The sequence below is a fragment of the Lepidochelys kempii genome, chromosome 15, assembly GCF_965140285.1.
Source record: "Lepidochelys kempii isolate rLepKem1 chromosome 15, rLepKem1.hap1, whole genome shotgun sequence".
Classification (NCBI taxonomy): Eukaryota; Metazoa; Chordata; order Testudines; family Cheloniidae; genus Lepidochelys; species Lepidochelys kempii.
This window is the reverse complement of record NC_136394.1, coordinates 23,888,060-23,902,220: the sequence shown is the minus strand read 5'-3', so window position 1 is coordinate 23,902,220 and position 14,161 is coordinate 23,888,060. Positions and strand designations below refer to the sequence as shown.

Below are 14,161 nucleotides of genomic sequence, written 5' to 3'. Positions count from 1 at the left end.
TGCTAATTCCTTCTGTAGCCAGTTCCCATCTTTGCTGCCTCTTTGCAACTTTGTGTACAGGAAAATTGGGCTGGGAGATCAGTCAGCCGTGATTATACTTAAACTGCAACTACCTTTGACTTGTGCAGGGTTTTTCTGCATAATTCAGCATGCCATTGCATTAGTATAATGAACTTGGTGCACTCAAAGACTTTGAGGTGGAATTATTGTGACAGAGTAGATGTAAGGAAGCAGGATACTTTCTTTTGACTGGCTGTCCTCGCGGGCAGCAGGGTGAGGGGAGGAAGAGAGTCTGTTAACCTACAGCACGCATTGTTCTCTGCATAGCTGATTTCACCAGGAAACTTCTCCTGAGACTTATGCCAGGCTTCCATTTCAGTTAATGGCCACAATAGACGGGTCAATGTGTAGATTATATAATTAACAATGGAGATGTGTCAATCCATATCCAGTGTAGTGTGGGGAGAGCTCACTTGGGCAGTTTCTCTTCTATTCATATAAAGTCGCACTCATACAGGGCCCTGTTGTGCAGGGTACCAAGGATCCGGTCTTCAGTGGGACCGTGTCAACCTAGTTTAGACCCCAGATCCAGAGTCCAATCCTTCTGCCGTTAAAGTCGATGGGAGTTCTGTCTCTGACTTTAATGGAAGCAGGTCTGGACCTTAAGATGACATTTATTAATGGTCTCTGATGTCAAAGTACAGTCATGTGAGTGAGATTTGCAGGATTGGGCCTTTTGTTGTAACTCTGCTTTTTATTTAAATATGACTAGAAATATCCTGATTACTCGAGTAAAAACTTTTTTTAAAATTAAGGCTTAAATATTCCCCATGAGTGCAAAGATCCCAAACATAACTACTATTGTGCTAATGCACAAGAACAAGAAATAGAAATGGACCACCAGCAACTATCTAGTCCAGCTATACTGTTTGATTGCAAGATGCCCCAAGGAACCAAAGTGTCATTTCCTTATCTTAAACCCCTCTGGATCAGTGACCTAACTGTAGACTAGGGGCCTGAATCGCCACTCTCACTGTGTAAATTAGGAGTTACTCCAGTGAAGTTAATGTATCTTTTACCAGTGTAAAACTAGTGGGAGAAAAAAATTCAGTCCCTAAGGTATATGCCTATACAAAGGGCATGCGTATTGTAAGAAAAGCCTCTCTAACTTTCTTCATTGTAAATTGTATAGAAATAGTAGACAATCTGGGCAGTGTATTCTAGGTTTTGTTACTTAGAGTGGACAGAATTTATTTCAGTATTATGTGAAAATAAAATAAAATAACTCATGTGCCCTTTATTTGATATTTTAAAAAGTTCTTTAAAAGTATCTGAATTCTAAGTGTCCCTCCTTTTTGTTATAGGTGGAACAGATATCATTTCATGTTTCATGGGTCAGAATGTTACAATCCCAGTTTACAAAGGAGAGATTCAGGCCAGGAACCTGGGCATGGCAGTGGAAGCATGGAATGATGAAGGTAACCATTTTCCAGTCAACTCCAATAGGCATTTCTAACTAAAATGTAATAGCTGCAGGAATTTGGATGGTGATTAATGGGACTGATAGAGAGACACTCATCTCTTGATCAGCTGATAATCCAACCTGATGACCAAAAGTGGCAACCATCTCATGGCTAAGTGGCTAGCTGTAAATGAGTTAGTGATCTCAAAACCACTTCTCAACCGTGCCCTTAATAGTGGTGGTGGTCTTTGATGTAGAAGCTTGTCCCACAAGAAACTGGACTGAGCAAATCTGATGGCTGTTCAGGACCCTGTGTTAGTATGAGACCATATCCCAACATCTTGTATTTGTGTTTGGTAGTTATGCTCCTGTCCAATTAAAATCTGTCTGTACCAGACACTGGACTAAATTCACCACTGATGTAATTCCATTAAACTTTAATGAATTTTTTTTTGCATTCCTCTGCAACATAGTGTGATTTTTTTTTTTTTTCCTGCTGTGATCATCTGGGTGTATCTCACCTAATCAGTTTCCTGCTATTCTAGGGACCTTGGGCATTGGTAGTACTTTGGTCTTTCTGTTCTGTCCCTGTGGCTCAAAGTTTAGCTCCTGAGGACTGAAGTACATTGGTCTAATTGAAGTCTTTTTGGGTTTAATATAGGGGTATTTGGGAGAGGCTTGTGCTAAACAGGAGGCTAGAACAGAGGGGACCATTAGATCATCTAACCTTACTCTGTGAAGTTAAATCAAGGTTGAATTTAGCCCATTGACCATAAACTTTTTAGATCAGCTACCAACGCCCAGAGTGACGGGGCCTCTGGGTGTTACCATTCTGCAAATAATAATCCTATGTTCTTTGCTTTGCTTTTGTACCCAGCGGTTTACAAAAGGGAAATGCAGAAAATCTGTCTCTTTATTTGTAAACAGGCGAACCAGTTTGGGGGGAAAGCGGTGAGCTGGTTTGTACCAAGCCTATGCCCTGTCAGCCTACACACTTCTGGAATGATGAGAATGGAAATAAATACAGGAAAGCTTATTTTTCAAAATTCCCAGGTATGTAGTGAAATGCTTAGTTCATTATCTGAACTGACCAGGCATACAGAACTGACGGTTGTTTACAAAATTATAAGCCTGCTCTTTCCCATGGTTGGGTGGATGCAGCTGTATCTAGATTTGCTAGGGTGGCACTTGTAACAAATGTTTGATAAATATCTTGCTATTTATTCGCTGGTGCTTTGGTCTGAATTTCAGTCTGGGTTAGTCGAATTTGAATTTCTGGAAAACTAATTCCTCTGTTGCTGCTGTTAGGCAGATAGGACTGCTAGAGCAGCTTGATCTGGCTCGGCACAGATGTACGCTGTTGGGTGTATAAGTGGGAAAGGAATGATCTTCTATTGACTGCTACTATACGGATGCCAGACTGTTCCTGCCTAGTATTAGAGGTGAGGCCTAGGAGATAAGCCCAGGCCTAGTACCTAATTAGTGTGAGGGGCAAGCCAGTATCTCGTTCTCCACTCCTGCACCAGCCCTGTGCTGATAAGAGTACGGGGACAGATGTGCAGCGGGTTAGATGCTTGTTTGTGCTTTATTCTGGAGGACTGGATCCACCCATAGCCTTTGCTCGTACTTGCACTGAAGCACAGCAACATTGCCCTCCGTGTTGCATGCTGGGCATGGGCTTGTGAGATCAAGGCCTTGAGTCCATTTCTTTTCAGCGCTAGATGGAGATGTTTATCAATCACAGCCTCACAAAGGCATTTCAAGTGAGTAACAAGGAAGAGTGCCTTTTACTGTGAGAAGCCATGATCCACAGTAGGAGAGTGCTACCTTTCACTTAACCACAGGGGTCTGTTTACCGTTCCATTCCTTGGCCCTTTTCTTATTTTATAAGCAATATTCAGCTATTGCTGCCACGTTTATAATTTTAGCAACCTTTTCTGTCCCATTGTTTATACTGAGTGGCCAGTTTCCTTCCATGGGGGTGGGGGAAGGGGATGACCGTGTAACATCACAATGCCCGGCGAGACCCCACACGTTACAAGTTGCATTTCAAGTTTTAATTCCACTATAAAGTTTTCTTCCTAGCAGATGGCCTAGGATCATACACCATGAAATAAGTCTAACTCTAAATAAAGCCCTGGTACACTTTAAAACAGATCTTTTGACAGCTTTCCGCACACTCTTCCACAGTCACCAATCAAAACAGTCTCTTTGTGTTCTTCCTTTGCTGCCTCACTACAGTTTGAAAGACTGCATATAAAACCACTGCACGCACTCTGCCTAGCTGTGGCAGTAGTTACCAATACACAGCCACCTCGTCTGTCATTTGTTTGTAAGCTTTCTCCTGGAAAGAGGTGCGTGTTTTATTTTTAACAATAGATTCTTTCTTTCTTTGGCTTTATAGTACTATGTTCTTGATGATTCGGTGGTTTATAGTACATTTCACTTATCTGGCCGCTAAAACCAGAGTGGCCTTTAAGAACAAAAGGGACCACTGAATCCATGTAAAAGCATGTGCGTGTGCACCCGTAGCAACCGCAACTCTGAAAGGACAGATCGCTGTGTTTGACAGCAGTCTTCCCTAAGAAACCTGTACCGATGGTGGTTTCAGTGAACTGTTGGAAACCCTATTTTTTGTGGTGGTCTGTAGAAATGTTTCAGGTTGAAACGAAGTATAAAATTCCTCAGTTGAGGAGTGGAGTGGTGCCTGCACGGGCGTGGTTGAGGTTTTGTCCTTACCCAATCTAATTCAAATTTTGCTTAACGTTTCCATTCCCAACCCTGCTGTAGATGAGAAAAACATCTAGCCCAGCTTCTAGGGGTCTGATTCTGATTTTTTGCACTAGTGTAAATCCAGAGTAACTCCGTCAAGCTAACGGGAGCCCCTGTGACTCTATTGAGAGCCTGCCATGTAATCCCAGAGAGTGCCTCTGCCCCAGAATTACTGACAGGGTTGAGGGAGACATCCCCTTTGAGTGTTACCTCTACTGGAGGTACCCTCATGCCTCACTGTGGGTGGTGGTCAAAGCATTGACTCAGATCTCCGAGGATCCTGTATCACACAATCAATGAAGCATTTAACACAAGACTCAGGAGCCTGGGTATGTGGAGTGAGGCTGGGCGTTGACTCTGAGCACGCTCAGGCTGATCAATCTTTCTTCCCCTCCCTCTGATGGGGAAAGAGCAACATCCCAAATCTGGATCCCATACAGATGCATGTTGTGCAGCCAGCTAGAACTAGCCTCTGTTGAGGTCAGGGGAGTTAAACCACTGTGTGGAGGATCAGAATCCTGCCCGGAATGTTGAGGATTAGACAGCTCTCCCTCAGGTGAGTAAGGGCTGTACATATTCACAGGAGTGGTCCGACTGACAGAATCAAAGGACTTACACCTTCCACGTACTTGTAGACTTTTGTGTGTGTCCCCTTTGTCATAAACTCTACAGACTTAACTTTTAATTTTCCGCCTAACTCAGTCTCTCCAAACTCTGGTGCCGTCCCCTTCTGGTCTTTGATAACTAAATTGCAGTTGCATGGTGAGTCAATCAGATCTGCATTGATGGCAAATGGGCTGGTTAACACTTTGTCACCTTCTGACAGGTGTTTGGGCCCACGGTGACTACTGCAAAATAAATCCTGAGACTGGAGGAATCATCATGCTTGGCCGCAGGTAAAGTATAGTTTGGTAAAACTGTTCTGAGGGAACATGTGTACAGTTGGCAGGCTCTGTTGGGTTGCAGGAGAACATGTACATTTCTCAGATGACTCCCCACTCTGCTTGTTGGCGGAGTTTCTGGATCTGAGGAAATATACTAGAATCCTATTACTTTCAACATCGTAAATTTCAACATTTATGTAACACAAGACCTAGGGGTTACCAAATGAAATTAATAGGCAGCAGGTTTAAAACAAACAAAAGGAAGCCTTTCTTCACACACAGCACAGTCAACCTATGGAACTCCCTGCCAGAGGATGTTGTGAAGGCCAAGACTATCACAGGGTTCAAAAAACTAGATAAGTTCATGGAGGATAGGTCCATCAATGGCTATTAGCCAGGCTGGGCAGGGATGATGTTTCTAGCCTCTGTTTGCCAGAAGCTGGGAATGGATGACAAGGGACCGATCACTTGACTGCCTGTTCTGTTCATGCCCTCTGGGGCACCTGGCTTTGGCCACTGTTGGAAGACAGGATACTGGGATAGATGGGCCTTTGGTCTGACCCAGTATGGCCAGTAAGTTCACAGTGAAGGGACAGCACATTGTAAATAGCTAATATACGGTACTTGTGCAGGATTGCTAGCCTACAGCCTCTTGGGTTTTGAGAGGTCATGCTGCTGAGAAGCTGGGATTTCACAGGATGCAGTGAGGCCCAGTGGGTGGGGCACCAGACAGGGAGTCAAAACTGGGCTTGCTCTTGGCTCTGCATTTGATTTGCTACATAATCTTGAGCATGTTGCTGCCCTGCACTTCTAAAAGTATCCTTTGAGTTCTTCTGTTTTTGTTTTGATTCTTTTGCCAGAGGTCCAACTTGAGGCACCATGGGCATAACTTTCAAAAGTGCCACGCACCACAACTCTAGTGGGCTTCAGTGATAAGTGCTGGGTGCCTCTGAAAATTAGGCCTTGCATGTTGGACTCCCAGAAAATGGAGAGACTGAAAATGTCTGCCTTAACCTCTCTACCTCGGGTTCCCTATGGCGCTGTGGGATAATGATACTTATCCATCTTTTTAAACCACTTTGAAAGCTACAGGTTAGAAGTGTGAGGTGTTACCTTGTTATAAGTTGCCATGCTTGTTTTGAAGAGTTAATAGGACTTCAGGATCAGGAGCATTGTTTGGTAAATACTGCCATATAATTTATCAGCTCTCCGTTTTAATGGCAAGTTAGTGGTCCAGGATTTTGTCCAGATTTTCACGCAACAGGCCTGGTTCAGTTTCTAGGCTCAGCTCATGGAGTCCACTGTCTGCAGGGAGTGAGACGTGCTTCTGAAATGGAGATGCTTTGCCTCAGGTGGTGGGAGAGGGAAGACAAAATAGCAGTGCCAAGGAGTGCCTCAAAGGCACCTGGCTGTGTTACTTGGTGGCTGGATATTGGTGGCTACTTTTTGTGAAGGCCTGTGTGCATGCAGGTTTAAGTGAGGAAAGCCAGTGGAATCTTTGGGCATGGAGGAAACAAATGATGAAGGGAAGAATGTGGTTTGTTTATATTTTGTGTAAAACTTAATTTTAATGAGCACAAAGCTGCTTTTAGAAAAAATCTCTTGTAATCCTATTTCTGCTACAACTTCCTGCATATTTCACCACACCAAATATTGAGAAACCTAGTAAATTGCATCATTTCTTCATCAAACCCTAACTACATTTTTATAGTCCTTTGTTTGTGTGTAACTTTCAGTGATGGTACGCTAAATCCAAGTGGAGTGAGATTTGGAAGTTCCGAAATCTATAACATAGGTAGGAAAAACTTTCATCCACCTTTTGCAACAGTGACATTTGTGTAGTCTTAAATCTGAAATGTGAGTATTTAAAGGGTTGTTGAAAGGATTAATTAATTAACACATGAGATCTTTCATTGGAAAGGGGCTAAAGAAAGAGGTTATTCTCATTTAACAATGAAATAACTGCTTTGTTGACTATGAAATTTCCTTCCTTCCAAAAGGATCTACAGAGCTGGAGGTGACTAACTGAAATGGACTGCATTTTCCTCATAAGATGTTGCACTCATGTAATAAGGCTTACAAGAATTGTGTGAACCATTTTATGTGACTTCAAAAGAGAAATCCATTATTTCCATTGTTTGTTCTTCCAAGATGAACTATTAGACAGTGCTCGGTTGTTTTTACTGAGCCGTTGTCAATAGCCGAAATAAATTCTTGTGCCTTTTTATTACTGCCATAAGTGAATCTGTGCACAAAGGCAGTGTGTGACTGTATGAAGTCAGCAGAAAGTTAGCAGTAATGAGGGAGGGCAGAGAGATGGTGTCAAGCATTCCTCTGGCATAGTGAATTGAGGTATTGTTCTGCTGCAAAAGCTGTCATCCTCATACAATGTGAAATCTGGAGGGTCAGTTTCCCTTGTGGGTGGTGGGGCAACTTTCAGAATGTTCATGGCTATTGCCCTAGGCTGCATTTCACTTAGTTACTCCCTTGCGTAAGCTTTGGAACAGTCTCTCTCCCTTGTCTTGTTTTTGGAACCTACCAGCCAGAGTCTAGTCCAGGTTACATTGGTGGAAATGGTATCTGATTCTGGCTTCCTGTGTTCAAGGGCTCTGCTGTGTAACTATCAGTATAGTAAATAAATATTTTGTTTCAGTTGGGGATGCAGTTGAATACTAAACCAGTTTGTGATCAGCCTGTGATTTGATAATGCCTCCTCACCTTTTTTTTAAACCAGTTGAGATTGTACTGCCTGGATCATCCAGCTGCACATGGTGAAATGTACTTAAGGCATCCTGCCTCATGACTGGTTGAAAAGCAGTCATATGATGGGCGGGGGGGGGGGGGAGAAGAGAGGGGCTGGTCAGGGCTCAAACTTGGATTCAATTCCCTGCTCCAACACGGACTTCCTGTGCCACCTTGTGACAGCCACTTAGTCTCTCTGGACCTCCATTCCCCATCTGTAAAATGGGGATAGTAGCACTGGCCTACCTCACTTGGTTGTTGAGGGTAAATACATTAAGGACCCGGAAGTGCTCAGACTGTGGTAATAAGGGGTATAGAAGTACCTTAGTTGTGGTAAATCAGCAAACGTATTGCCTGTGTTTGAACAAAAAGGTTTATTAAGCCAACAACTATATCAAAATTTTAGCCTGACCTAAGTCCGTATTTATTGGAGTTATAAACTTTGATATTCACTTTCCCAGAAATCAATGACTGGGATTTAAAAAACATAAAAATTCCACAAGGGAGTTGGTGACTTGGATGACCGACTTTCAGTGTGGTTTGCTTATTTAATTGCATTAAACTTTTTTGAAAATCTTAATTAGGTAGGCCAATGCCACTGACAGTGTGGTACTTGGGTGCCTAATTCCCTTAGGTGTTCTCTTTAAGAATCCTAGTCAATATCTGTTTGTTTGCCTCATCAGTGCCAGAACAGGTGATGGGAGATGTGCCCTTTAGTGTAAAATAAAAAAAAGCATCCAGTGGAAAAAACAAGTGCATGTGATGATAAAGCACTCTTCTTCTTTCAGTGGAAGCCTTTGAGGAGGTTTCAGATAGCCTCTGTGTCCCTCAGTACAACAAAGAGGGGGAGGAAAGGGTGATCCTCTTCCTGAAGATGGCGTCGGACCAGGTGTTCAGTCAGGATCTGGTCAAAAGGATTAGGGATGCGATACGCATAGCGCTGTCTGCCAGACATGTTCCTAGCCTCATTCTAGAAACCAAAGGCATTCCGGTATGTCATGAAAATACTGCTTAATTTTTTTTCTTTGTCACCTTGAGCAGTAATTAAGGAGCAGTTGTCATCACTCTTCAAACCCACACGCCTGGAAATTTTAGCATCTTAAAAAGCATTTTCAAGTTTTATAAATAGTTTGTCTACGTTGCCTAGCGACTTCACTTTTTTTTTTTTTTGCTTTCTTCTCAACTAAGCTTGTTTTTGGAACTATCCCTACCCACCCTTAGTTTATAAATATACATGTGCCCTGCTGAGCTAAAGATTGGGTTATATTTTCTTATAAAATACTTTGTGCTTTCTCAATGCATATTATAAAGCTAACTTTAGCTTATAGGTGTGCCAAAAAGCTTTTGCTTGCCTTTTTGTTTGTTTTCCATTTCAAATAGTCTGTTTTTGAAAGCTGAGCATTGAGCAAATGTTTGAAATCACTTTTCTTACACCCGTTTTTGCATTTCAATTTTAGGTCCATCCATATTTTTAACAATAGCTATAACTACAATAAGAGACCTTCCTCTGCCTGTGTCTAACAGATATATAATTAGTCACACTATATATAGCACCAGCGTGGCATCATTTTAATATCAGACACATTCTCTGCAACACGCTATATCCTGCCCATTGAATGGGCTCCATGGAAATGAATCTTTTCCATCTTGAGCTATTATAAATCTGTGATCTTAATATATTGTGTTTAACAAGGCCAGGGAGAAAGGGACGTCCCTGATGTCCCTAGTGATGGCCTTTATCCTGTCTAGTGACTCTTTTTGGAGCACAGGTGTGAATGAGTTGTACTTTAATGGGTATATTTGCATGCTGTATAGAGTCATCTTGCCTCTCTCTTCTCAAGTGTGGGAAACCTTCTCTTCTGAAAGCAGAGATGGACATCAGAAGTACTTTCCCTGCTTTAACTTTTACCTAAATTCAGAGAAATATAAGCAGTAGTGAGGAATCTTCCAGTAATTCAGTACCGATATGGAAGGCAAGAGCTGGGGTTCCCAGTAAAGAGAGTACTGTCAGTAGGTGACTGACCGTGTCACTGTTAAACCACAGGGGCCCTTTCTGCAAAGTCGAACACGTTCCTTCCCGAGGAAAACTCAGCTGCCTCCACAGAGTGGTGGACACCTTTATACATTTGTTTGAGAGAGACCCTCCGTTTTCAGACATGTCTGTGCAGGTGAACATGCTGGGGCCTGATTCTGCTCAACCATGCAGCACAGTAACCCATCTTGTCTTCAGTGGAGTTACTGACACACCCCATTGTAAGTCAGGCTTATGGAGCCTGGTCCGAGAGGAGCCTGCTTGGTGCTTCTCTGTTCTTCTCCCAACTCACTGGAGGAGCCTCTCCATTTTAAAAGCCCTATCCCCAGTCCCCACCTGCTGCTCTGTGAGTAGCTCACTGTTGGCAAGGCTGGAACGTGCAGGGTGGTTCCTGGCAGGCCATGTGCATATGGGCTTAAGTCTTCAAGCATTTTCTCTAAAGCACTGTAAGCCTAATTTTTCAAACATGCCTAACTAAATCCAAATGTAGGCTTCTGACCCAAAGTGGCCTGCCTTTCAGTGGCACTGTGCACTGGGAGCTCCCATTTGGTTTCATACATCAGGCAAGGGCCTGATTCTGGTGTCTTTTGGCTTACACTGCTGTAAATAAGTAGCATTGGGCTTAGCATGTCTTGTTTGCATGAGGGTTTAAAAAAAAACCTTCGTGACTTACCTCTTGAGTAGTGATATAGATTTTTCTAGACTGCATCTTTGGCTTCTACATAAAATGTTAAATTTCAAAGATGCATAAATCACCTGAATGCGAAGAATGAAGTTGATGGTGATGAGGTATTTATGAGAGCCAGCCCCTTAGGAATGCCTGCTTAGATGGTTAATTAGTTCACATTGTGACTGAATTTACAATGGAATGAATTTTAGTTATGTTTCAGATAAAATGTATCTGCAGTAAAATGATCAAAGCTGTCTCCTTGCTTTCTTTGAAGGTTTGACTTGGGAAGGAAAAAATCTTTCCATATACTGCTATTTCTAGATGTCAATTCGCGTTTATAAAAACAAAGTACCTGCCCCCAAAATTATAGGGCTTTGAGCCTGGTGTCATTTTACACTGGTTGAAATTGGGAATAACTCTGGCACCAGTGGAGTTGGTGTAAAACACCCCCGTAAGTGAAATCAGGATCAGGCCTATATTTTACAAACTGTCAAAAATAGACATGCCAAAAACTCTGGAAAAGGCTTGGAAATTACTTCATGCTTCTAGTTAAATGTTTAAAGAACATTTTTTCCCGTGCACAGATAATATACAGTGATAAAGGGCTGTGCGCACAAGCATACATTTATATTGTAAAATATTCTTGATCTGGTTAAAACACCTGATCCGCTTTGACCTCTATATCGTCTTTGGGCTGTGCGTGTGTTAACTGATACAAAACTGTGGAAGTCCCCTGCTGTTCTGTCTGTCTGGGTATTTGGTGTGGATAAACCGTTCAGAGTTAGTATTTAGGGAATTCGAACTGGGAGAGATTTGCAGTACCTTGACTCAATGAGCCCTGTGGCCCCAATTTGGCAAAGCACTAAATTTTTTTGAAACATGTTGTATGACTAGCTTCTCCCCCCCCAAGAAGTGAACTTCCAGCAGCTCCCATCGGATTCTAGTCAGCCTCGCTTCTCAAAACCAGGTTGGTAATCACTGAGGAGGAAGAGTGGCTGTTTAGTGTTATGCAAGGGGATAAGAACTATGTAGTATTAAACAAGGAAAAAATAGACCAAATACCTGAATAACTTCCTAACTATACAGTATTGTTGCCAAAGACCATTTATTTGGCCTGCTCTGAAAGATCTGTAATGAAAAGTTGTCTCAGAAGGGTTAACTTCTGGGCTTCACCTTGAGGAGATAACTCTGAGCCCACTGGCTGCTTTGCTATATCTTGCCACAACCTCGGTTATCTTAACCAAAATGAAGAGTAGACAGAACAAGGCGGTGGCTGGTACTAAAAATCAGGCCAAACGATGCTCTTGTTCAACAGCTTCCGTAATGGAGACACCTGGTGCTCCCTAAGATGAGATCGACCATCCCTCAGGGATCATCCCTGCCAACAGGAGAATCAGGTCTTCCCTACTTGCCTTTGCCAGCCAAGAATTCCACTGTTCTGGAGCACAGATTGGGATTTCTTCACTGCACAATTGCAGTAGTGCCTTGGTCAGCAACACTGAAACCCAAGCACAGAGAACCTGTCTTTTGCCTCCTCATGATGTCTTGTTCCCACAGAAGCTGTTTTCTATCTGAATCTGTTGATTAACAGCAATTAAATGTCTAGGGAAACAAGTGAAAGTCCTTGAAGTAAATCAAAGTTGTGTAGCTTGGCTCCATCTCCAAGTCCAGGGCTTTGAAAAGCAGGGTTTTGGTTTGGCCCCTTATAAAGAGAGAGAACACTTGCGGAATTGAGATCAAGGTACATGTACACATGCACGTATCCAGGGCTTCTTGGATCTAGGGTTTTGGTTTGGGCCTATTTCTAGAAAACCTAAAAAGCTGAAAATCATGTGTAATTTTAAATGGCAGAAAGTTGCAAAATTTTAATTATTGCATTAAGGGCCCGATCCTGCTTCCCTAGAAGTAAAGGGGAGCTGGCTTAGGGTGATAGTATTGTCTGTCTATTAAAAAACTAAAATCACTAATAAAACTCATCAAATTCAGTTTGCTTTTCAAACTGTTTAAGAAACTATTTGATGTCAGGTGTAGCAGAATTCCTGCCTCCACTGCTAGGGGTAATGAATCAATTCCAGCCTTAGCAGCAGCTTTTCCATTAGACCATTTATAAAGCAACCAGACAAAGAGTGTAGCTTCATTGTTGCCTGATTTATTTATTTACTTATTTTATTTAATTTTTGCAGTACACAATAAATGGGAAGAAAGTTGAAGTGGCTGTGAAGCAGGTCATTGCAGGGAAGGATGTTGATCAGCGGGGATCTTTCTCAAATCCAGAGACGCTGGATTTGTACCAAAATATTCCTGAGCTTCAGAATTTCTGAATCTGTTTGTTGCATCTCTGTGTTCTGTTTGGTTTTTTTTTGTATATATGAATACTGTATGTAAAGAAAAAGCTATTTAAATACCAGTGGTTCTTTTAAAGGAAAAAATATTTCATTAAGTGCATTATGAAAGGCTTGGGTAAAATGTAGCTACCTTTTACTAGATGAATAGGCAATGTGTCTTGGAGTCTATCTTTAAGCCTGGAAGAGGGAAACTGCCTGTTGGGTTTTTATACATGTGACAAATGCATCTTTTCTGGTTAGATTTATATCAACAACCTGGCAAACTAGAACCTGAAGAGCAAACGGTTTCCAATTGATAATGGAATATTGTGTTCATAAAATTTTCCTTTTTTTATTTTTTAAATGGAATTCAAGCTATTTATTTAAAACAACACTACTACCCGGTTAGAGCCAGGTGCAGGGAGTCTGTGGCTTTTTAAAATACTTGATGTTTGTCCTATGCAGGAGGGTAAAGGCATGTCAGCATGGCCATGAAATATAAAAGTATGAAGTACTTTTTAATGTGTTTTTATAAAGCCACATCTCAATTCGTGGCTGCTACTCTGAAACCTCTTTTTATTTGACTGACTCAGTGTGAGCAGTCTTGAAATATCTCACTGTACCCTTGGAGGTAATTGCTGCTTCATTTTGTGATATCTTCACATATAGTTTTAAGCTTTCAGCTGATATGTTTTTATAGATTTTTTTTTTGGGGGGGGGGGGGAGGGACAAATGCTGTGTCACTTGTGTTGGTGAAAAGCCAGAGTTTGTCTGATTTTCAGTGGAATTACATCAGTCTAAATGAATAGAATTTGACTCTTACTGCTCTAAAATCCATTATTAGAGTCTGCAGGCAAAAATCCAGTACTGCATTAGCTGAGCAATTCCAGTTATTAATGTAATAAAAGCCAATGTTTTTGTAAGACATTTTTTTTACTAAATGTGATGTTGAAAGTGAAAAACTAAATTTTTTAAATTCTTTATCCTTCCAGTTTATAAAGGGGAAAAAACCTTTTACAAGTATGTTGACACTATAAACACAGAAGATACAATTTTCACAAAGAAGATGCAATTGCAATAGGTATACAGAACCCCTGGCATTCAGGATCCCATGCACTGTTTGAATATTGTGGGTAAAGTATTTAATGCGTTAAAATCATGGGGTGTCCTTAATTGTGTTCAGTGCATTCAACGCTGTTAATATGTTCAACTTAATAAAAATGAAACCGATCCTTAAGCGTCGGTTTTTATTTTCACTCAATTGTCTCATTTGAC

At 41.6% G+C, this 14,161-nt stretch overlaps 1 protein-coding gene across 1 annotated transcript in view; it reads left to right on the top strand.

The window, feature by feature from the left end:
* The window catches only part of AACS (acetoacetyl-CoA synthetase), a 61,108-nt gene extending 47,511 nt beyond the window's left edge, over nt 1-13,597 (top strand). The window contains exons 13-18 of the mRNA XM_073312876.2: nt 1,365-1,478; nt 2,390-2,515; nt 5,061-5,130; nt 6,855-6,913; nt 8,649-8,851; nt 12,746-13,597. Coding sequence (XP_073168977.1) covers nt 1,365-1,478; nt 2,390-2,515; nt 5,061-5,130; nt 6,855-6,913; nt 8,649-8,851; nt 12,746-12,883 — 710 coding nt within the window. The 3' untranslated portion in view covers nt 12,884-13,597. The remainder of the gene's footprint in view (nt 1-1,364; nt 1,479-2,389; nt 2,516-5,060; nt 5,131-6,854; nt 6,914-8,648; nt 8,852-12,745) is intronic.
* The last annotated feature ends 564 nt before the right edge of the window (nt 13,598-14,161 follow it).